A 25,196-nucleotide genomic window follows, 5' to 3' on the forward strand; every position below is an offset into this window, starting at 1 on the left:
CAAAAACGACACTTGCGTACTTTTAGTGTCCATTTGAAGGAGGCATTTATTTCTCGACGGTATGTTATATTGAAATATATAAGTCTCATTTCATTATACTGTATATTCGTGGGAACTACATATAATATGGATTATTGAATTTTACGATAAAATCTGTTTGTACAAATAAAGGCTACACTTAGGTCTGATAAATGTGTGCTGCTCTCTGAAGTTGAATAAATAAAAGCCTCTTTCCACTGCAATAGGAAATGAACAAGAACTTAAGGAAAGCAGGTAAGAAGCAATATGTGTCATACATTGTTTTCCATTGCAAAAATGAAAAAGTGAGTCATTGGATGTGTTTTTATATCTAACACATTCAATATTTAGTTCACATCAAAAGTATGAAGTTATACAATGAGCCACAGCATTTAATGTGATGTGAGCATTTAATCGTCTGATTTTGAAATGATACATGGATTTGCAACACAGGATGTGCTGATTATTATTGAATACCAAATATATTTTGTATCTTCCTCTTTGGCTTTGATGTGAATTAAGGGCATCGGGCAGGACGTTTCTGGCATACACACACATGCACACGCTGACAGCTGCTTTAGTCAGGCTGCTGCTCGCTGACAAATTTGCACTCTGCCTTCCCTTCGCCGCCTGCCATCATGCATTTGTCCTCTCCAGTGCTCCGGGCGCCTCTCTTAAACATGTCACCTTCACAAACACATTAGACTTTGCTCAGATGTACTGCCTCGCTTGTTTTGACGCACATGCGGCCATGAATAGAAACAAGTATCCGGTTTGCCCAGACATGAAACATCATCACAGTGTTATATTGTAAACATCAGGTTGATTGACATGCAACATCTTCACTAATCTATATAATTCAATTTGCAAGCAGCGTTGAACTTACCCTCACACGCCCTTTTCCATGTCCAGTCCTCAAAAAGACCTAAAAGTTTGATGCTATTTTTCAGTGATCCACCACTGCTCCATACTATGATTTGTTGTTGTGGAATCATTGACAAATTCTTTGATGTGACCATTTTAGTACATGCTCCCACAAGTGAGGGTCCTCGCTTGAAAGGCACCCTGCACAAGACCCCCTGTTTAGAGCCTTTCTACCTGAATCCCCTCAGTTGATGCGCCATATTATGCTTGTGCCACAGGTGAGGTGCTCGGTCACGTGCTATAGTACGCATGGCCGTGTCATTACGCATTTTAGGTTTGCTTTCTTTCTGTGTCAGCACTGTTCCTTGATGCAGAGGTACTTTGCTGACACACATTTTGCACATGCCAGAGACTGCCGCTGGCTTCAACAGTCTTCTTTGTAAAGAATGTTCAATGGGTTGAAAAAGACAAATTAGTTTTTGGATATGCACTGTTTTTTTTTTTATTCTAAAGAGATTTTGTGTACACACTTGTATGTCCCCTTGAAAGGGACACGCTGTATTTTGCCAAACTAACATTTTCTCATATTTGGGAAGTATTATTGTCTCTATGGTTGCCAAGTAAATGTGAAATATGAGTTAAAGTTCTCCACACATTCCAGACGTTTTTCTGGTGAGAGAGAGTGAAAATCAGGTCATTTGAATTTCTCAACCTGATCTATATAACTAAGGAAGATCTCTGCCTTGTTTTTCTACTCACAACCCATCATGCTTTAACAAGTGGGTCTTCTTTTATTCCAAGTAGACTTGACTATTCTAATGGTCTTCTGACTGGGCTCCTCATTCAGAATGCTGCAGTTCACGTTGTGACCAGAACAAAGCGGTCAGAGCATATAACTTCAATTCTAAAGCCTTTACACTGGCTTCTAGTTAGTTTAGTTTTGCTACCGGTCTATAAATCACAAAATACTTTAAGTCCTAAACACATGAATGAAATGCTAATGGAATACAAACCTAGTAGATCTCCGAGATCGACTAGAAATGAGCTCATTCGAGGGATAGCCAAAGTTGGATGTTTTGGAGACAATGTTAGAGAGAGCAGACTTCGATGGTTTGGACATGTCCAGAGGCGAGAGAGTGAGTATATTGGTAGAAGGGTGCTGAGGATGGAGCGGCCAGGTGTCATGATCCTGCCGCTTCAGCACGAGCTGTGCGGGTGTCCGCGCAGGTGCGCTGATTGGAAGGTGCACACCTGCGCCTCATGCAGCCTGATTATGCTGTGGATTTATATGACCGCGATGACAACTGGCCGGCGCCAGTTCGTATGATCTTCATGTCCCGTTCGTGTGCTCCGGTATCCCTCATCGAACCTGTGTGTACCGACCTTCGTCCGTTCTCTGACCAACCTTGTAAGCCCGACTCCTTCGTTACTTCTGCCTACTTTGATTATTCTCCTGTGTACCGACTCCTGCCTGCCCGTTCACCTGCTCTCTTCGCCCGACGTCCCAACTACCGCTGCTGCACCGGACTGCCTGCTCGATCCCCTACCTCTGCATATAATAAACGTGTCTCTTCTTGAACTACCTTGTATCTTCCGAGTCCTGCATTCGGGTCCTACCCCCGATCCGATGGGACGTGACACCAGGCAAAAGAGCGAGACGAAGAACAAAGAGCAGGTTGATGGATGTTGTGAGGGAGGACATGAGAACACTTGAAGTGAGAGAGGATGCGGCAGGAGATAGGCTAAGATGGAAAAATATGACACACTGTGGCGACCCCTAATGGGACAAGCCGAAAGGGAAAGAAAATGATGAAGAAGAAGAAGAAGAGGACTGACTCAGGTCCAACAATGGAGTGCAGAGACCAAAGCAAACTTGATGAAGCAGCATTTTGCTGTTGTGCTGCACACAAATGGAACAAGTTGCCAACAGTGGTGACATCAGACCCAAGTGTAATCCAGATTTAAAAACTCTTCTTTTTTGTCATGCATTTTAGAATACTTCCACTTGTCAGTCATATTTCTTTCACTAAAAACTGTTTTCTAATATTATTTATGTATTTGAATGCTTTTAGTCATGTAAAGCACATTGAGTTACCTTGTGTATGATATGCGCTATACAAAAAATTACTTAGTTTTGCTTCTCCATGAATGCAACTAATCAGAGGAAAGGGGACAGTCTTCACCAAATATGGACAAAGCTAATCCAAAATTGGGTCAAACTAGCTGCCAGGGGTATCTTTTTCTCGACACTCGTATGAAAATAAAACGTTTTGGGTTTTTTTTAAATGAAATTGAATGATGAAATTATGAAATTTTATACCCAAATACATATTACAGAGTCACTCTATGGAGGTCTAAATAGACAAAATACAGGATCTTTAAAATAGTGTCTAGTGCTGTATTTGATGCTGTACCTTGGCCTTCAGTGGGGACCTACCAGACTTTATCTACAAACCCCCAATTTCAGTGAAGTTGGGACACTGTGTAAAATGAAAATAAAATGCAAATGCAGCAATTTGCAAACCTTTTTCAGCCTATAGTCAATTCAATGCACTAAAAAGACAATGTACTTAATTTTCAAAGTGATCAAATTGTCATGCAGTACTGTTGTTGGAGTTTAGGTGACGCTTTGCGCCCTCTCTCTCCCCCCTCGCCTCTCCGTTTCCAACATTTACTTGGCTATGCACTTGTCCCCAATCATCTCCTGCATGCCAGAGTATTGAAACTGTTCCTGCGGTACAACAGCCCTATCAGAACCTGTAGTGGTCCTGTATATTCATGTTACAGTACATTAGATTTGAGTGAAATTCCATTTTTACCAACTTTATAATATATTATTTATGCCCTTTTAAGATTTTTTTTAGGACAGTTACATTCACGACTATGTACTAAGGTCACTAACGTCACTGGTTCAAAGAATAACACAATGACAAAATTATTTAAACATTTACTTAGCACTTTCTGAGGTCCTGGGTTCAGCTGCTGCCCCGCCAGTGTGCAGTTTGTGTGTTTTACCTTAGCTCACATGGATTTTCCCTAAGGTACACTTGGTTCCACCCACATTCCAAAAACATGTTTGGTAGGTTGATTGAAGACTCTAAATTGCCCACTGGGGTGAATGTGAGTCTAAAAGGTTGTCTATGTGGTGACTAGTGTATGTTTTCTATCTATAAAGGCAGTGTTCCCCAAAGCTTTTAGTGCTACTGAGCATTTTCATGCGTAGCTTCTATGATTTAGACAGTGGCCGGATGCCGCTCAAGTGTTACGACAGTGTCGTAAAGCAGGAATATCGAACCCATTTTTTTCACAGGCCACGTCATGATTTTGATTTTCTTCAGAGAGATGTAATGACTGTGAAATCATATCAATGTTCAAGCACTTCATCATTATATTTACAAAACAAAGGGATAACTAGTTTGGAAATCTGAAGTCAAGGATACTCGATTGTTCAACCCTTGTGAAATGGTTTGGGTAACAAAAAATTCTTGCATTAGCGCAACATTATGTATTATATATGCTCTATACTGTAAAACAAGTTGAAATTTTGGTTCAGATTATAGCAAGAATCATAGTTGATGCACATGATTTGATTTCGCGGGCCACATAAAATGATGCGGCAGGCCAGATTAGGCCCCCAAGCGTTGAGTTTGACACTTGATGTCCTGTAATGTGGCAAGGTGTTTATTTGTGTGTTTTCTCACTTCTATGTCGAATAAAAGTTTCCTTAGCACACATTTGTTGTCCCGCAGTATTGAACATAATTTCTCAATGACACTTCACTTTGTGTTGGTCACCGTCATCACGTTATCTTGGACAGGATTTTTTGGGTGATAAAAGTCATTCTGTCCATTTTTAGGTGTGTGTGTGTGTGTGGGGTGGGGGTGTTTTGTGTGACTAATAAATTTCAGTTCAATTTCAAACTTATTCACTGGCCAGGGCCGGCCAGCATCTATAAGTAGGTGATGGCCCAACCCAGCGGCAAACTGGGCCAATGTTTGATCTTTTTAACAACACGCAAAAAGCATTTGGGAACTAAAGACAAAAATTGTTGAAGCTTTGCAGGAGGAATTCTTTCCCAATGTTCCTTGATGAACAACTTCAGTTGCTCAATAGTCCGTGGTCTCCGTTGTCATATTTTGTCATATATTTCCAATGGGAGACAGTTCTTGACAGACCAGTCCCGCCATTTACACTCTTACTAGGAAACCACTTAATGGAACATGTCCAGAATGTGGTTTGGCATTGTCTTGCTGAACTACAGTACGTCCTGAAAAAGTAATTGCTTGGATTGATGCGCATGTTTCTCCAAAACCTGTACAGGGAGTCCTCGGTCTAGGACTGAGATCCGTTCCTATAGTAGTGACTTAACTTGAATTTCGACTTAAATCGGATTCCACCATTAAAGTCAGAATTTACATCAAAATACTTTGTAAAAAAAAAAAAGAATACATTGAAATAAACAAGATGATGTACTTAGCATTACTGCTGAGAGGTGGATGGCGAAGAAGGGGAAGTTGTGCTTAGCTATTGCGAAGGAACCTGGTCCTCAATCCTCTCCATCTCAAGAAATATCAAAGAACCTTGTTTTGTGATCATTGTATTTGACAGAGGAACGGAACCCTTCATCACAGACGCTAAAATACGGGCTTTGTCTTTAATAGTTGTCACCACGGTCAACTGACTGAAGCCTTGGTGGTGTTGGTGTCTCTCCTTTCCCCAATCTTTTTATGATCTTGAGCTTCGTTTCCATGGATTTTCTTTTGGCTGCAGAAGCATTGCTAAAAGACACAGCTTTCTTCTTTGTCTAAAAAGGAGGACAAAAAATGTGAAGATACTCCGCGTGCACAAACACAAACATTAGCCAGACAAAATGGCGGACGGGGGACGGGTGTTGTAAACGAAACGTCTTAGCTCAAGACCGTCTTAGCCCGAGAACTCCCTGTATGTACCTTTCAGCATTAATGGTGCCTTCTCAGATCTGCAGGTTCCTCATGCCACTGCCCCGAACACACCCCCATACCATCACAGATGTTGGGTTTTGAACTTTGCGCTGATACAGTAACAATATGAATGGTTCTTTTCCTCTTTGGCCCAGATGACATGATGTGCACAATTTCCAAACACAATTTGAAATTTGGACTCGTCGAACCACACTACACTTCTCCACTTTGCGTCAGTCCATCTTTGATGAGTTTGGGCCCAAAGAAGCCGGCAGCGTTTCTCAGTGTTGTTGATTTATAGGATTTGTAGACTTAACGAACAACTGTGTTAACTGACAAAAGCTTTCTCAAATATTTTCGAGACCACATAGCAATAACCTTTACACAGACCTGAGAGATCGAAGGTCAAGGGCATTCAAAGTTGATTTTCTGACTTGCGGCTTATGTGCAGATTTCTCCAGATTCTCTGAATCTTTTGACAATATTATGGGCCATAGATGATGAAATCCCTAAATTCCTTCCAATTATATGTTGTTGCTGGCCTTCTGAGGTAAATTTGAAATATGATCACGTCAACAAACATTCCCATTGTTTGTATAGTTTGTTAGATCTGCCAGTATTACTGACTCTGAAGGCCACGCACCGAAGAGAAATGCAACATAATGAAGAGAATAGACTTCTTTTCCTTGCGGCTTGTCCCATTCGGGGTCGCCACAGCGTGTTATCATTTTCCATCTAAGTCTATCTCGTGCATCTTCTTCTCTAACATCCACTGTCCTCATGTACTCCCTCACAACATCCATCAACCTTCTCTTTGGTCTTCCTCTCGCTCTTTTGCCTGGCCGCTCCATCCTCAGCACTCTTCTACCAATATACTCACTCTCTCGCCTCTGGACATGTCCAAACCATCGAAGTCTGCTCTCTCTGACATTGTCTCCAAAACATCCAACTTTGGCTGTCCCTCTAATGAGCTCATTTCTAATCCTATCCAACCTGTTCACTCCAAGTGAGAACCTCGGCATCTTCATTTCTGCAACCTCCAGTTCTGCTCCCTGTTGTTTCTTCAGTGCCACCATCTCTAATTCGTAGTGAAATATCATAAAATTCAAATGCAGTTCATAGGTCACTGCGATTGGCCGGCAACCGATTTGGGGTGTACCCTGCCTTTCGTCCGAAAATAGCTGGGATAGGCTCCAGCACGCCCCTGACCCTAGTGAGGATAAGTGGTATGGAAAATGGGTGGAGGATAAATGCTTTGCTGGCCCATTGGTACAAAGACTGTGGATGGATATCAGTTTCTGAGTCGTAGCTGTAGTGTCAGTCCTCCGACTGAAGGGGGTGACAATAGACACCCAGAGCGGTTGACCCCGCAGGAAGTGAAGGCGCGGAAGCCGAGCGAAACATTTTCCACCCGGCCGGCTCCGTCTCTTTGTCCGTCCACCTCCGCGCTAAAAGCAACATCTTCAGCGACAACCATGGCCAATGTCGCCGACACGAAGCTCTACGACATCCTCGGCGTGTCGCCGTCTGCCTCCGAGAACGAACTGAAAAAGGTAAAGCACGGAGGGGGGGCGGCCTTGCTAGAAAGCCGGCAAACGGCACCAGACCGGCTGCCTTTTTACGATCCGGGGCGCTTTTTAAAAAATAAAAAATAAAAAAAAATGTCATCAGGAAGTGTCTGGATAGCATGGCGAGCTAACATTAGCTCGACATGCTAACTGGCTTGGATGCTCGTGTGTATGACGAAGCTGATGGAAACGCCATAAGCGCGTCAAAGTCGGCTGGTACGCTCTAAAAACAAGAATTTTAACAAGTGAAATACTAAAGATTCACGATTATTTGACTTATTTGAGGAACGTGTGAGTTGTAGTTGTTGACCTTTCCCATAGTAACTGTACAGGTGGTCGTGAAGCCGAGTCTGTGAAGAGCCTCGACATGGCTCCATTTATTGTAAGTCATATTCTATATATGAAGACACATCCGGTGTGGGCACCGGCGAAAACCAAGTGAATCAAACGGCCTGTCGTCGCGGCTTTTTTCTTGTGTCGATTCCGTCGTTAATAAGTCTCGTGGATTGTCCAAAATGTACACTTTTTATGTCGTAAGCGTAGAGTGTGTGGTTGCTGTAGTAATTGGCAGCAACAATAATTTTCTGGAGTTTCCATTAGTCGATGCTATTAGTCGTCGTTTTACAAGTCGCTAGCCTACGATGCTAACAACCTTCCCATTACCCATAACCAATTGTCGCCATTTCTACGAAATCCAATCGAGGGTTAACCAACTACAAACTACCGGTTTTTTTTTGGGCTCGTGTTATGAAACCAGCAATTCTAATCTTTCACTTCCGGCACGTTTGATTGCGTCATCAACTGCTAAAGTGACGTCAGTGTTGACGACGCACACGTGCTGGTTGAGTGATAATGTTTGGTGTTATCTCCTCAGGCATACAGGAAGCTTGCCAAAGAGTACCACCCGGACAAGAACCCCAACGCTGGTGACAAGGTAAAAAAAAAAATATATATATAGTGGGGGGGGGGTCTCAAAACAATTGTGGTCCATTGTATCATCACGGAAGAGGAATATTTTCCGATACCCCGAATAATCTTAACACCAATAAGATGTAACTACTCTGTATACCATAAGAGAGTGATTCTCAGAATGTGGTTTATGACAGAATCACTCAATCAAATACAATTAAAATGTACAACATTTACTGCATGAAATGTAATCAAACATAGTTGAATGACGTTTAGAAATAGGTAGCATCTTAAATTTTTTAATCCAGTTTCTTTACCTTTACATTCAGTTGTTTTTAGCTCAAATTACAGTTGGAAATGTACATTGTTGAACTAAAAACTCGGCATCTGCATATTTGACTTATTTTAATGTAGACCATTATCGTGGTACTTTGAAAGCTATTTTTGCGGTTGTAAGTGGTGTCGAAAGTTTGAGAAAGGTGCTCATTTTCAAGAAAAACAGAACAGATTAATGGAATTCAAACAGAAATGTAATCAATCTAGGGGTAGCTTGTTTGTGAAGAAACACTGAAATCAAGGTACCGGTCTGCGACAACAGAAAAATGCACTTACTATGAGAACGGTTGAGAATCACTGGTTTAAACTCAATATTCACCAAAGTATAATTACAAAAAGCATCCATCCATCATTTTTTTCCTCTAATCTGAGGTCAAGTCACAGGGGGACTAGGTTCAGCAGGAACTCTAGACTACCCTTTCCTTAGCTACTTCCTCCTGTTCTTCCGAGGAAGTTCTGAGGTATTCAAAGACCAGCCGAGAGATATGGTCTCTCTGGCATATCCTGGGTCATCCCTGGTGTCTTCTGTCCGTGGGACATACCTGGAATACCTCAACAGGGAGATGTGGTGGAGGCATACTAAACAGATTCCCAAGCCGCCTTATACGGCTCCGCTCAATACGGAGGTGAAGCTGCTCTACTCTGAACCTCTCTTGGATGATTTAGGTTCTCACCCTATCTCTAAGGGAGACCCTAGACTCTGTGCGGAGGGAACTCACTTGCTTGTGTTCGGCAGCTTGTGACCATAGGTGAGGGAAAGAGTGTCGATTACTGGTAGAGTGCTTTGATTTTCGATTTAGCTCTTTCTTCACGACTGGACGGATACAAAGTCAAAGAGGGCACTCCACCCTTTTCCGATTGAGGACCATGGTCTCAGATTTGGAGGTGCTGTTTTTACCATCCCAGGTGCTTCACACTCAGTTGCGGTCCATGCCAGTAACAGTTTGAAATCATGGCTTGACGAAGCCACCAGAACCATCAAGGACCCAGCCAAGGGTGTAGAGCTGATCCGCAGCTAGGATGTAAACCACACTGGTCCTCCTGAAACTGAGATTCAATTTCGTGATTGACCCCCTCCCGAGCACCCCTGAGTGAATAGACCTTACCAGGGAGGCTGAGGAGTGTGATTCGCCCTGTAGTAGAACAGACTGTCCAGTCACCACCCCAGTCTGCCAAGTCAAAGACACTGTCTCCGATAGCCACGTGACATTGCAGAGACGTGTCAACCAGGACCGCCCCACAAAATCCAGCGGTTTTAGGAACTTCCAGCGTGTCTCATCCCCCCCTGGGGCCTTGTCACAGAGGGTCTTATTAACCACCTTGCTGACCTCAATCCCAGTGAGACGAGAGCCTGCCTCAGATGTGCTTATTCAATTGATATGACATATTTTATTACAAATTACATTTTGACTCCCTAAGCTGTGACCTGTGGACCCCATGGGGTCAACAACCCCAGTTGGTCAGTTCCTGGTTTTGATGTGGTGGTGTTGGCATGCCGAGTTCTTCCTTAACCTTCTCCTGATTTTGCTTCAGTTCAAGGAAATCAGCTTCGCCTATGAGGTGCTGACCAACCCAGAAAAGAAGGACCTTTATGACCGCTATGGCGAACAGGGCCTGCGGGAGGGCGGCGGCGGCGGTCCCGGCATGGACGACATCTTCTCACACATCTTTGGCGGCGGGCTCTTTGGCTTCATGGGCAGCCAGGGCGGACGCTCACGCAATGGTGGCCGGCGAAGAGGCGAGGACATGGTGCACCCACTCAAGTATGACCCCAAAAGCCTGGGAAAATTGTGGCCTTTTTTGAGTTATTAAAAAAGAAACTTAAATATCACACAGTCATAAGTATTCTGACCCATTACTGTGACACTCATACATTTAACTTGTGTTCTGTCCATTTCCTCTGCTCGTCCATGAGATGGTTCTACACTTTCATTGAGTGTACTGACTGGACTTGTTTAGGAAAGGCGCGCACATTTCTTTATTGTAAAGACCTTACAGTTCATAGTGCTTGTCACCACAAATGAGAATCCTGAGGTCAAAGGAAAGGCCTGAAGCGGCTCAGACACAAATGTGGTAAGGCACAGATCTGGGAACGGTTACAAAAATATTTCTGCTGCACAAAGGGTCGCTAAGAGCACAGTAGCCAGCAAAATTCTTGAATGGAACACATTTGGGATGACCAGAACCCTTTGTATACCTGGCCATTTAGCCAAACTGAGCAACCTTGAGCCTTGTTCAAAGAGGTAAACAAGAACCTAAAGACCACCGTGTCTGAGGTCAAAACATCCAGTTGAAAGATGGTAGAAAATTATAAAAAGTCAACCATCACGGCAGCCCTCTACAAGTCAAGGTTTTATGACTGAGTGCCCCAACGGAAGCCTCTCCTCCATGCGAGACACAAGGAACCCTGCATGGAGTTTGTTGGGGGGGCTGATGGACTCACAAGAAGGTGAGATAAAATTTCAATAATGTTTTTTGCCTTAATTTGAAGAGGTATGTGTGGAGAAAACCAGGGACTGCTCATCACCTATCCAATACAGTCCCAACTGTAAAGCTGTGGAGGTGTTCTTCAGCTCCAGTGACAGGATGACTGGTTACAATTGACGCAAAGATGGATGCGGGCAAGTACGGGGATATCCTGTACTAAAGCAATACCTCTAGTCTGTGCCAAAAGTTCATCTTCCAACAAGACAATGACCCCACGCACAAAGTTAAAATAAAATAGGGCCCACTTCAGAACAATTTCATGACTGTTCTTGAATGGCCCAGCCAGAGCCCTGACTGAAACCTAATTGAGCATCTTTGGAGGAGACCTGGAAATGGCTGTTCACCAACATTGACCATCCACCTGAACGAACTGTAGAAGGATCTGCAAGGAGGAATGGGAGAGTAGAGACCTGAAAATGGTGTCCATTAACATTGACCATCCAACCTGACCGAACTAGAAAGCATTCCCAATTCCAAGTGTGAAAAATCTGTTCCATCATTTAAAAAAAAAAAAAAAAAAACTCAATGGTCAAGGCTTAAAAGGGTGCTTCTTTTGAATACTGAGCCAATAGTCTGAATACTTATGGCTGTGTGATATTTCAGTTTTTATTTTTTAATCTGCAAAAATGTCAACATTTTTTTCAATCTGTCAATATGGAGTGCTGTGTGTATATTAATGAGGAGAAAATATGAGTTTGTCAAATGGCTGTACAATAACAGCGAACATTTTAAGTGGGTCTGAATGCACTTTACCGTACATTGCTCATTAACCCTGTTAGCACTTCTCGGCAAATCCAGATTTTATCGTGTTGCTGTATTGTGTGAAAGGGGCCACAGACAAAATTCTGGGGAAGGCAAGACAATCCGCAAATTTCCTGGCTTCGAAGGCTTATGGTAGCTGTGTGAAAGGAGGTTTTCTTATTGACTAGCACCAAGACTAAAAGTAGGATAACCTGAACGCATTGCAGGCACACACACGCAGCTGAAATTTTTTCGTTGAACAGTTTCATAGTCATTTCATATGAGAAGCAACATTTTAATTTTGAAGAGCATTTTTTGTAGGTTTACTGCCAAAAGCAAGGATTGCAAGAAGTTATAAAAATCAGACAATATTATTGGGGAATCGAACGTAGGCTTCAGCTAACAAATATTTTAGTATTTAAGTGTCCTACTGAAACTTCTATTATTTGATCAATTATTTGGATAAACTATATTTTTGCTTGGTTAAAAAGGAACTTTGAATTCAAGAGAGAAAATAAGACTTTACTAAACGGATTAATTGGTTGAATTTAAAAAAATATATATTTCTGTAATTCACACGAGGAAGCATTATTGAATTTTGTAACATTAGGTTCATGGCTCCACATTTCTAATGTTTGATTTAGGCTAGCTTTAGAATTGAAAAGATTTTTTTTTTTTTTTTTTTTTCCCATTAGTAAAAAGTTTGGGAAAATGTTCTATTTGTTCAAACTAAAATTAAGAAACCTTGAGAAGAATATTTCCTTCATCTCCGTTCATCAAAACCCTATGTTTGGGTACAGGATAAACTGTGTTCCTCCCTTTCTGGCCACATTTGCCACATTTTTCACTTGGTCTCAAATGTTTTGCCGTTTTCAGATGATCACATTGGCCAAATCTCACACAGTGACTACATTTGAGCAAAAAGCCCCCTTGATGTACCTCTATGGTTGTTCGTGCGATGTGAATACATTGAAAATCAATGTAGATCGGGTATTTTTGAATAGTATCGAACTTTTAAGATCTATTGATTCGGATTTAGGTGATGGTTTTTCTTTAGATTGAGACACAAGATACCTGACTGCACATTTGGTGGGGTTATTTTCAAAGTAAGACAAGGCTTTTTTTTTTTCCCCTTTTTTCTTCCTTTTGTCTCGGAGGCTGTTAGCTTTTAGCTAAGCCACAAGGAAAAATTGATCGAGAAGCACTAATGAAAAAGATTGGACTAGTGATGGATATGGCTCTGAAGAAAGTTAATCCCAAAAAAATGTTTCAACCTTTAAGATTAATGGCGCTATCACTAATCATTTGGAATTTTCAAAGTTTATCTGTATTTAAATGTACAAATCAATTTATTAGCTGTGCAACTGTAACACTTTTTTCTTTTTTTTTTCATGTAAGGAAGTTTACACCCACTCTCAGAATCCTTTTAACTAAGTTAACAACCATTCTACAAAGCAAAACACTCAATGAAAAAAATCTTAAATCCCTGGGATGTGATGGGATCATGACAGAATTTAATATTTTATTCTGAGGTACTATTGGAGTTATTTATGAAAATTTTTTCAATAATCTTTGTGAAGAAACGAAATGTCTACCAGTATGAAACAAGGCGTGATTACTGGACAAAGATCTGCTGCTAATAGAAAATTAGAGCCCGATTACTCTTTTAAATGTAGATAGCATTCTCTCATTGATATATTCTAAAAGGTTGAAAAAAATGTCTTGACGAGATAACTGAAACACAGTGGTTTTATGACCAACCGCCACATAAGCGCTAATATAAGACTTGTTCTTGACTTATTGGACTACACTGAAAACATTGATAGCAAATCTCTAATAGTTTTGGGGGCGGTTTATAAGGCATTTGATACCTTAGAGCATTTTTTATTTTTTTCATTCATTTATTTTTTTTAGAGCTTTCCAGAGTTCTGGTTTTAAGAAAAATATTGTCAGCCATTGAAAAAGCTCTATAAAGTTATTTCTAATTACTAATCAGAGATTTTCGGTCTTAAGATCTGTTAGAAATTGATGGCTGACTTCTCCCTTCTTATTTTTAATTGCAGTGGCATTGCTCTCATTACACAATAAATAATGCAACTATTAAAGGTTAGTCTATTTTTGGCAGGGGAATCAGATTGACCCAACTAGCTGATGTTCCGGCTTTATCTCTACAGTTTACAGAAAAAATTAACTGCAATCTCAATAATGAATTCTCTGCTGAGGGAGGAAGGGAAAGTACGTTACAATAGGGTGCTCATCTTGCATTTTACTATGAACTTTTATCGAGTTTCTCTCTTCTCTTGCTCTCCTCACTTCAGCGTCACATTTTGCCATCACCGTCTTCCCACTCACTCGAATCGCTTCACTTCCGTTACCACGCATTGGGGACTTAAGTGCTTTGTCACGTACGCCACTGCCTGCTACCGCCTCTGCGGTAAACCTCATTTCTGTTTAAATGCGTTTTTTGATGCACAAAAATGTCAATTTTGACCCGCAACCTGCAATGCGCTTCCACTTAACTTGAGCCTTGCACACATACGTAGCTAAGCATTGTTGTGCATCTAGGACGCGGGATGCACATTAAATGAGATCCCTGGTTTCAGAGACCCAAAGTAAAAGGATGAAAGAGCCTCATGCAGCTCTGGAGCCGTGGGTTGCAGACCACTAACTAACATAGCCGGTGTTTTGACTAATTTACGAGGAACAGTAATGTTACAGTGGGACTTGTGTAAATAATTCCGGACATACAGAGAGGCAGAACTGCAGTTGTAGGGTAGCAAAGTGAGCAGTGCCATTTGCATACGACAGAAAATCTCCCCTTAAATCATCTGCCTTGGAACTTGTTTGTGTGGAAAGATTGGCATGTCTCGTTTTAAAGCATTGGAAAAAGTGATCTAAACTGCTGTTTTCCATATAGAGTTTCACTGGAGGATCTTTACAACGGCAAGACCACCAAACTACAACTTAGCAAGAATGTACTGTGTAGTACTTGTAATGGGTACGTTTTATCGACCTCCGTTGTCTTCCGGTGTATGTTTAGAACGGTCCGTTTAAATTTGTCGTATTGGTACATTGCAGACAGGGCGGCAAAACGGGAGCTGTACAGAAGTGCACCGCCTGCCGAGGGCGCGGCATGCGCATTATGATCAGACAGTTGGCACCGGGCATGGTGCAACAGATGCAGTCCGTCTGCTCCGACTGCAATGGAGAAGGTAATGAACCGTTTTGTGTCTAAGCATGAAGAAAAAAAGTGACTGAAACATGTACTGCTTGTCTGAGAAGCAACATTTTTTTTTTTTTTTTTTACCATAATTCAAGATATCAACAAGAATTGCAAACTGATGATGAAAGTCCTCCAGATTTTCAGGTTTTCACAAAAATTCCTCTGGAAAATTGAGGAATGATTGCCTAAAATGAGTCCGGATATTAGTTGACAACATTGAACGAACATGCAATTGAGTTCGTTGTTATGCTCTCACGAGCGTAGCCATGTTGAGGCACTAACACGAGTAACAGTAACGCGCCTCCCCTCGCAATCTCTCAAGACGTCGCTTATTTTGCGAAGTCTTGACATTTATTGAGGTGTTTATTTCATAAACATTAACTAGACAAGCCTGCTTCAAAACAACCGGTATTCACCCAGAAACAGGAAATGCAAGTAAACCGTACCGAGGATGTCCGGAAGTTAGGCCGAAAGCGCATGTTCAGAGCTGCTTCACGTAAATTCGCTCGCATTACGTCGAAAGTCATCAACATCATGAGCCATGTCAAAGGAAATTCAGTTACACCAGGGGTTCTCATTGCGTCGATCGTGAGGCAGTGGGACGGGGAAAAAGAGACCTTAGACTATCATCCACCTCGTCGCTTGATTCAGGTGTGGCCAATACGTTGAGTGCATGCACATAAAGGCGCGTTCCAGCAAGCCTGCCTCGTATTTACGGCAATCGCAGCAATGGTCCCACCCCAACAACACATCACGATTGGCGACAGGAATGTTTGTTACAATGTATCGCTACCTTGTTGCCACGTACGATTATGTTGAACTAAACTTTCAGCATCTTCAAAACATTGCAGTTATAGACCGTTCATGTTTATTCTTTGACAGGCCCGTGCATTGAAGTTTTTGTCAGATCAAGAATTTTTATTGATGAAAAATTTTTAAATGCCATTTTATGTCATGTTCTACTAATATCAGTTGAAATTCGAAATTATCATTTGAGTTTTAAATTTTAGTTTTCTATTTTAGATTTCTATTTTAGTTATTTGTTTATTTAATTTTTAATTTACAGTTATATTAATCCAGTAAGTTATTTTAAGGCCATCCCTAATCACACCCGCAACTTTATCTGCGAGCATGACTGACCACACCTGTAGATATGGGACTGCCATATCTATTTATATATATATATATATATATATATGTATATATATGTGTATGTGTATATATATAAAATAATAGCTGGAACTCTGACCTCTGCTCTCTTTCATCTTTTGGTCTGAAACTCAAATGTCTTCAGTATGGAATAAAAACAAAGGACCTGACCTTGTTATACCTTTGGAGGTGACTGTGATCAGTTCAATATTACATATGTCGTAGCACATGCTGAATAAAAGGTCCTTTAAAAAGCAGGTGGGTAGATGTTCTCTAGAGCTGAAGAACTGAGAAAATGGGGGGGGGGGCCTTTGAATCATTGACACCGTTCATACTGGGCGGAACAAGCAGGCACACTTTATCAAGAAGGGCGTTTGTTTTGACAAAGGCGATTCTGCACTCTTAGGCGAGGTGATCAGCGAGAAAGACCGCTGTAAAAAGTGTGAGGGTAAGAAGGTGGTGAAGGAAGTGAAGATCCTGGAGGTGCACGTGGACAAGGGCATGAAGCACGGCCAGAAGATCACGTTCGGTGGAGAAGCAGATCAGGCGCCCAGCGTGGAGCCAGGCGACATCGTCCTGGTTCTGCAGGAGAAAGAGCACGAGGTAGGTAGACATCTTCAGGAGTGTTTGTCCTTTATTTACAGCAGCGCTTGCTTTTTTTTGACGTGACTTTATATTGTTAGATGAATCACTAGTTGGTGGTTATTAGGGCAAAGTCCAGGGACCCCTTAGTGGGAGATGTTCTTCAAAGAACCCCTACCCTGCGATAATTGTAACTACCATACATAGTTGGTGTCAAATTACAGTTTTGTTTTGATCATAAAAGTTTTTTTTTTTTTTTGCACATTATAACTGATTAGTAGTTAAAGCATTTTTATTTAACATCTGTTGACACCGTGCTGGAATTCTGCATTATGAAAGCAGTCACTTTTATTTGACCAAGGCACTGGTGTTGACATCGGCTAATTTAATTGGTAGTAGTGATTGTGAAGTCACATGATCTTACATCATTTTTTTTATTGGCCTTCTCGGGCATAGGTATTAACACTAAAAAAGACTGCCCGGCTGATCGTCGTGCCTAAACTCGAGTTTGGAAAGGTTGTTGTCGCCATGAAAGCAACGGTGCACTTTACATTTAGACAAACAATAACAGCATCTTATGTGTTTATGTAGTGTTTGTCTGGCACTCTCTTCCCAAACCATTACAGCTCACTTAAAACTTGAGAAACAAAACGCTAAGAAATGAGGCAAATTTCATTTTAATCTGAAATTTGTACTTTACCGTAAATATTTTTCAGCATAAGATAAATTAATTTTGCCTTGTACTCCTAAATTTGCAGATTTTTTTTTTTTTCTTATTCCGTGGGCCGCGGGGGATCCCCAGACCTCTGAGCTATGTTTTATTTGGGGGGAGGGGGTTATCTTTTATTTGCCTCTTGTTTGCGTATCTACAACTTGACAATGTCTCAAAAAAAAGGTCTAGCTTTGTTTATTTTAAGAAGGATGAAGTGACACAGCCTCAAAAAAAGCAAAGTATGTACTTATTTCATGGCAGGATCTCAGTTGAACCTCATTCATGAGTTCCAGGACGAGTTTTTCAAGGTGTATCTCTGGCCAAGCAGGGAGCTGTGCAAAGGCAATTTGAAAACCACCTGTGGCTATATCTATAATTTTTGTATTGTTCCAAAGTTCAGGATAGTGGGACCCACAATTTTTATATATTCCTCCACCCGGAAATCATTCTGCTTGCACCCCTCCATGTAGGATCTTTCTGCTATCTTTGCGCGACTGCTTCAGAACAGAGAATATTTCTATTTCAGCGGCCATCTACATTTGCTGCGACCCGGCATTCTGTGGTGTGCAACCCCCTCCCTCCTACCACATACACATTGGGAAGGTTTGTGCCGTCTTGTTCATTGCCAACTGCACTGTGAAAAGTCCTTTGGCATTTTACATGTTGGAGCACTTTTTAGGCTTGTGACAGGAGTACTACATGTTCTGGGAACCATGTCACATTGAGGGATGTAGTGGCCATTTTAGGCTAGTGGTAGCAGTAGTGAACATAAGCCTGTGTACTCATGCAGTGAAAGAGAGAGTGGTTTAAATCCAGGATAGGGAAGAAGAGTTGCATGACTTTTGACCGTGGAGCCTTGCTAACACTTTGACCAGCGAGCTGTCGTACTGAGGCTGAAGGTAGTACTCGGTAGACTTTCAGCTCTCTTGTTGAAGTAAACTCACTGACTAGGTTCAGTGCTCGCTAGCGGCTGCTCTTTCTGTGAAGGACTTCTGACCTGGCTCTGTTTGTTGAGGATCAAGTTTTGGAGGGGAAAGGGGGGGGGGGTTAACTTACCTTTGTTTTTGTGTACCAGTATTTGTTTTTAGGTTTTCAGAAAAGTGCGAGCCTTTTTTTTTTTTTTTTTTATGTTTACAACATTCTCATGTTTAGTACCGTAATTTCTTGAGTGTAATGCGCCCGTCCTGAAGTATAATGTGGGGTCTCCGCAGCATGTCATCTTTTTTTCATCCAAGCCTATCTCGTGCATCTTCCCCTCTCACACCCTCTGTCCTCCTGTCTTCCCTCACAACATCCATCAACCTTTGCTTTGGTCTTCTTCTAGCTCTTTTGCCACACAGTTCCATCCTCAGGGCAGCTATCACCTACTTAGAAAAATACTGCATTATAAATGTTGCAAACATCATCATTTGGTGGGCGTAAGAGTGTCGTCGTCACCCGCAGTTGCGGCTTCAGACCTCTCGACTTCAACAGCACCACATTGTCTTGACAGCTCTGTTTTCATCGGAACCAGAGCCTCCACAACTGCTCAGATTGGACAAAATAGTCCTTTGAGATTGAGGATGATGGATAGTGATTCGTAACCACTGCGCTGCAGCACGTATTTTTGTGAGAGATCATTTGCTGTGCTGCAGGGGAAAATGATCCAACGTCACTTAATTGTTCTGAAAATGGTTCATTTACTCCAAATAATATCTGAATGATCTGGATGGGCCTAATCCAGGAAATTGTCTCTGGTAGTTGGAGCCATTCTAGTACTGGTTTTCCCAGATGAGTGGACTAATGCACAGCAATTTTGGACATTGTTATAAAAGAAAGTCGTGGCTTTGCTTATTTTAAGGAAAGGATGTGATACACCTGTCAAATAAGGAAAGGTCTCATACTAACATGTCCGTGCATTTAGTTCATCAAAATACAGGTTTAGAGAGTCATTGAGGAATGAAACGGTACCAGTATTGTCCGGGTTCATCCATCTATGCCAGCGACTCTATTTACAAGCAGAACATTTCAGTTCTGTTCCCCCCAGGCGGCAGCAGGTCCATAATTAGGGCTGGCCATTGTTTGAATTAAAGCGATTCCGGTTCCAAACGATTCTCAATTCTGAGTCTTTTGGGGCGTGGATTTAAAAAAAAAAAAAAAAAAAAAAGTTTGGATGGATAAATAAAATCTCCAAATTATGAACATCCAATTTCTTATCGGGCTGCAGCACATCTTATTCATTATTTATTTTAAATGTTCTCCCCTCCTCCTTGGGCCCAAGCCGCTCTGGTGCCATGGCTGCTTGGTGTAGGCGCTCCCCTTCTCTCTTACCATGTGGTTGCGCTCCATGTCGTCAACTCCACCCATCTTATCCTTCCCTTGTATGGCACCCCTGTCCCCCCCTCCTTTTCACCATACTGGACACCCGTCTAGCCTTTTGGGGCCAGTGGGAGTGACTACATTGTAGACGTAGTGGGTTGGTGGAGAGCGTCTCACACCTGAGGGTTCTCACCGTCCCGCTGCCCATACCTGTGCAGTCCCTCTTTCTTACATCAATGCACACCCTGAGCTTGTTACATTACCTGCAACATCTATAATAAACTCAAGTAAAGCACGGACACAAATACCATACGAAACTCAAATGCAAAACGCGTGCCCGCACAGTGTAAAAATAAATAAATAAATAAATAAATAAACAGTGATGAAAGTCCTCCGGATTTTCCCGGGATTCCGGATTTTTAAATTTTCATGAAAATAGCTCCGGAAAATTGAGGAAAAATTGTCTGAAATTAATCTGGATATTAGTTGACAACATTGAACGAACATGCATTTGAGTTCATTGTTTTGCTTTCACGAGCGTAGCCATGTTGAGGCACTAACACTAATAACAGTAATGCCCCTCCCCTCGCATTCTCTCAAGAAGTCGCTTATTTTGTGTGGTCTTGACATTAATTTACATGTAAATTTCATAAACGTTGTCCACTAAACGAGCCTGCTCCAAAACAACCGGTATTCACCCGAAACAGGAAATGCAAGTTAACTGTACAGAGCATGTGCGAAAGCGCATGTTCAGAACTGCTTCAGGTAATGCAACCGCATTTACGTCGAAAGTCATCAACATCATGAGCCGTGTCAAAGGAAATTCAGTTACACCAGGCAGGGCTGCTCATTACGTCGATCGCGAGGCAGTGTGACGGTGTAAATAAAAAAAAAAAAAAAAACCCTTGTACAGGGTTCGCATGCGGCCCTAAATGTCCCTAAAAACCCCTACATTTTCGAAGGTGCATTTAGGGGCTCCTAAAAGTCCTTAAAATCCGCAAAAAACGGTGAAGCTCCTAAAAAGGCCTTAAATTTAAAAAAATCAAAGGGAGGACCTCTACCACCAAAATTCTCCCTAAAAAATAAATTAATCTTTTGTTAAAAAAAAAAAAAAAATAGCGATCCGTCTGGCATCCAAATAAGCCGGAAATTGTCAACGGAAGTCACCGTGTCGACAACTAGTCGCCATCTTGTCGATTTTCCGTTGTTTGTTTCCGTGAGTAGGCATTTCACTTCGTCTTCGTTACGACGTAGCGTAGTTCTTTCATCGATCCAACTTGTATCACGGGAAAGTGCAATTTTCAAGAAGCTTGGGTTGAAAGTAAGGAGTTTGGGAGCTGGGTTCGTCGAGATCCGAAAGATCGGCACATGTTTTACTGCCATCTGTGCAAGCAGAGTTATCAGCTTGAAAAGATGGGCGTCAAAGCGCTGGAGTCGCACCGGAAAAACAGGAGACACGCTGATTTGGCGAAGACTCTCATCTTCCGTTGGTATGAATCTGTTTCTAAAATATCAAGATAGTGCAGCATCAACTTCAGGCAGTGGTACTAGCAGTGCATGCGCACTAGGGATCGCAAAAAAACGCTTACTTTCATAACCTGTTTTAACTGAACAGCTGTAGCAAAAAAAACGGTACCATAGTGGTGTTTGCATAATTCACCCGCGGGACCTCGAGTTGGAGTGCGGGGTTCCGCACGGATTGTTTTTTGTTGTTGCTCTTCCAGAGTGACGAGTTCACAGAGTTCTCCCCTTTATGCGAGTAGTGTTTTGATGTCTGGCAATAAAACAAGTTTACTCCCATACTTTGGAGCGTTTCATCGATGCCATGTTTGATGTTTCTTTGATTTATCTGAATGTTCTTTTGAGTCCAACTTTACTCTAACAGCGAAACTTGAAAAAAGTGGAAATGATGTTGAAAAAATACCGCAATGTGGCGTACCGGAACCGGAAGTAATGATTGGAAATTTTAACCAATTTCGAAAGTCCGACCACGGTTTCGGTTTTAAAAAAACGAAAACTGGTTATAACCGGTTATTTGTAACCTGTTGCGATCCCTAATGCGCACCTACAGTTGTCCAGCCAGAAGTCAGGCTTTATGAACGTAGTTCAATACACGAAGACGGACTCGTTAAAGGCAGAGATCGCGTGGACTTTAAAAGTGATATGCAGCCATTTCAGTTACAAATCTTGTGAAAATAATTCGAAAATGTTTGCAGTCATGTTCCCAGACAGTGACATTGCTAAAAACTACCACTGTGGGTAAAGGAAGACTTCGTACCCGGCTACATTTGGCATCGCTGCCCACTTTTCATCTCTACTGGCTCAAAGCCAAAAAAGCCAGAATAGAGACTGACATATCTATGCTTATTGAGAAGGCTGACAGGCTGTGTGAGGAGGCAGAAGAAAAGAGGAATCTAAGCTTTATCACTGAGGCCAATGCACTCAGAGGCAGAGCAAAGGACAAGAGAGCCACTTTGGCACCTCTGCAGCAACAAATAGAGGAGGCACTGGGTAGGCTCAAGGAGCTAGAGTAGGGGTGCTGAAACAGACATCAGTAGAAGACATTTGTGTATATAGTTGCAATTGTAGTTAGAATCTGTTTTTCTGTAGACTGTTATGTGAAGACGTTGACAGTGGTCATATCAATGAGAACTACCACAAGGCGCGACAGGTGATCACTGTCACAGGTACTGAGGTACTGGAACATTTGAACCAAGAACGGTTGATGGCACCATTGGGTGAGTCTTTTTTCCTTACTCTTGATTTCCCACGATGGCCCTAAATTTTTCGTGTCAATGCCCCTAAAAAGCCCTTAAATTTTTTGGGTCAGACTGAGTATGAACCCTGTATGTAGCTTGATTCAGGTGTGGCCAATACGTCGCGCGCATGCACTTAAAGGCGCGTTCTAGCAAGCCAGCCTCCTATTCACGGCAGTCCCGTGGTGTGTGATTTCCCCCCCCCCCCCACACACACACCAACACACACACAACAATACGTCACGATTGCCGACAGGAGTGTTTGTTCCAATGTATCGCTCCCATGTTGCCACGAACGCCGATGATGTTGAACTAAACTTTCAGCATCTTCTTTACATTGCGAGTATAGACCGTTCGTGTTTATTCCTTGACAGGCCTGTGCATTTAACTTCAGAAAGTTTGTCAGGTCAATAATTTTTATTGATGAAAAACTTTAAATACCGTTTTATATAATGTTCTACTAATATCAGTTGAAATTGGAAATGATCATTTCTGAGTTTTAAATGTTAGTTTTCTATTTTTTATGTATTTGTTTATTTTATTTTTAATTTAAAGTTATGTTGTATTAATCCAGTAAGTTATTTTAAGGCCATCCCTAATCACACCTGCAACTTTATTTGCGAGCATGACTGTCCACACCCGTACATTTTTCAAATGTGTGTGACTGTCTGCATGTGTGTCTCATTATACTCATTATACTATTAGTATTACTAGATCTGTATCTGAGATGGTGAGCAATGTGGTCGAGTGTATCAGTACAACGCAACATAAGTTTAAGACTTAAACGTTAATAGTAATTACTACAGATCACCTTAACATGTTTTGCTCTATGGTGTAGAAATTCTAGGGTATATTTTTGTTTATTTTCAATATCTATACTATAATATGTATAATGTGGGGGGAAAGGACAATTTTAGATGTCTTTTCACTGAATAGTTCACTTAATTCATTTGTCTTGAGATAAGATGGCATATTTTAATGACAAATGTGATTTTGTGCTATCCAGTGATAGGGGGAGGGAGGCAAAAAAATCTGGGCTTGGCCCTTGGGGAAGTTCTGCCTAACTTTTTTTTTTTTTTTTTTTTTTTTTGGTCAGGTCAATTTTTGTCTGAAATATGTTCACAGATATCACCAGAATGCACCACAGCCATCCATTTTTTCAAAAATTTCCTAGGGGGGCATAGCCCCGGACCCCCCTAGTACTCGCGTTTGTATTTTCATGAAAGTCCACTTTCATCTCTTAAAAAAAAAAAAAAAAAAAAACTTAATATGCTTTCATTCCTTCACAACAGCCACATGAAAACAGGCAACGAGCCAGATGCAGCTCGAGAACCACGTGTTCACCACCCTTGAGCTAGGGCTCTGTCTCGTGGTTTTTTCCTACAATTTTACCTCTTTTTTTCTGTCAGTCCCCTTTTAAAAGCTTTGTTGTGTTCATCTCAACATCTTTAATTTTCAGTAAATATCTATCATAATACAAAGAGATCACAGTGGCAGCTTTAAAAGTCCACTGTGACACGGTAAAACTGTTCTGTTAAAATAGAGATTTTAATTCCTCCTTGACCTAACACCCAAATAGGAAAAAGCATAACAGGCTGCCTCTCCAAAAACATGTGGAGAAGGCCAACTTCAAAATAAAAGCTTCCTGTATTAATACAGTAGACAATGCTCTTAAGTTTGTTTATTCTGAAGTTGGCATGAAGCTTTAACCATATGTTTGCCGCTGAGTTTGGTGCTTACACTCCTGAAAATGAAGGGTTTCCATATGCAGCGGTGGCTTCATATTTCACATGTAAAAAAAAAATAAAAAATCAGAGACCATCAGGCTCCTTTTAATTGTGGCAGGCAAAATTGTGATCAAAATTCAATTCATTGTGCTGCCATAAAATGAGCCTTTTATCAGAAGTGTTGTGGTTGTAATGACACTTGATTCCAATTGCAGCATGTTGCTTTTAATTGTTGCATTGACAAGATTAAAACAGGCTAAGCCAACAACTGCTTTCATAGTACATTGCTTAGACATCAATAGTTTCTCTTCTTACTAGGAAAGTACCGCATTACTTGTACAGATCGTCTTTTTAGGAAAATATAATGTATCTATTTCTTCGATGTGTAATCTCAACACCTTGTCTTTTTAAGAAGGTGCAACTTTGTTTAATAAGAGTGCAACAAATTTTCTTTTAGGGTGGCGCTAGATAGGACATTGCTACTTTGAAGCCTTTAAAAAAAGGGCACCATCAATATGTTTCATGTCTTGCTTGTTAAATAAATGTAACAGCTGTGTTTTTTAGGATGTTGCATCGTCATTTTCTTCCCAGGAGTGCAGTTGACTTTTTCACTACATCGTTAACTTCTGTATTCCTTTTAGAAAGGTGAAAGCTGATGTGCGACACTTTTTTTTTTTTTTTTTTTTTTTTGTCCACATAGACATTCCGGCGAGACGGCAACGACCTGTTCATGAACCACAAGATCGGCCTGGTGGAGGCGCTGTGCGGGTTCCAGTTCATGCTGAAACATTTAGACGGCAGACAGATTGTGGTCAAGCATCCCGTGGGGAAGGTCATCGAGCCGGGTAACCGCTCCCCCACCCTTCCTCTCATCTGCACTAAAGTC

At 41.5% G+C, this 25,196-nt stretch overlaps 1 protein-coding gene across 1 annotated transcript in view; it reads left to right on the forward strand.

The window, feature by feature from the left end:
* Positions 1-7,145: 7,145 nt before the first annotated feature.
* The window catches only part of dnaja2a (DnaJ heat shock protein family (Hsp40) member A2a), a 21,922-nt gene continuing 3,871 nt past the window's right edge, over positions 7,146-25,196 (forward strand). The window contains exons 1-7 of the mRNA XM_061814841.1: positions 7,146-7,375; positions 8,265-8,324; positions 10,169-10,398; positions 14,781-14,861; positions 14,942-15,075; positions 16,642-16,838; positions 25,011-25,155. Coding sequence (XP_061670825.1) covers positions 7,298-7,375; positions 8,265-8,324; positions 10,169-10,398; positions 14,781-14,861; positions 14,942-15,075; positions 16,642-16,838; positions 25,011-25,155 — 925 coding nt within the window. The 5' untranslated portion in view covers positions 7,146-7,297. The remainder of the gene's footprint in view (positions 7,376-8,264; positions 8,325-10,168; positions 10,399-14,780; positions 14,862-14,941; positions 15,076-16,641; positions 16,839-25,010; positions 25,156-25,196) is intronic.

The sequence above is a fragment of the Syngnathoides biaculeatus genome, chromosome 3 (assembly GCF_019802595.1).
Source record: "Syngnathoides biaculeatus isolate LvHL_M chromosome 3, ASM1980259v1, whole genome shotgun sequence".
Classification (NCBI taxonomy): Eukaryota; Metazoa; Chordata; class Actinopteri; order Syngnathiformes; family Syngnathidae; genus Syngnathoides; species Syngnathoides biaculeatus.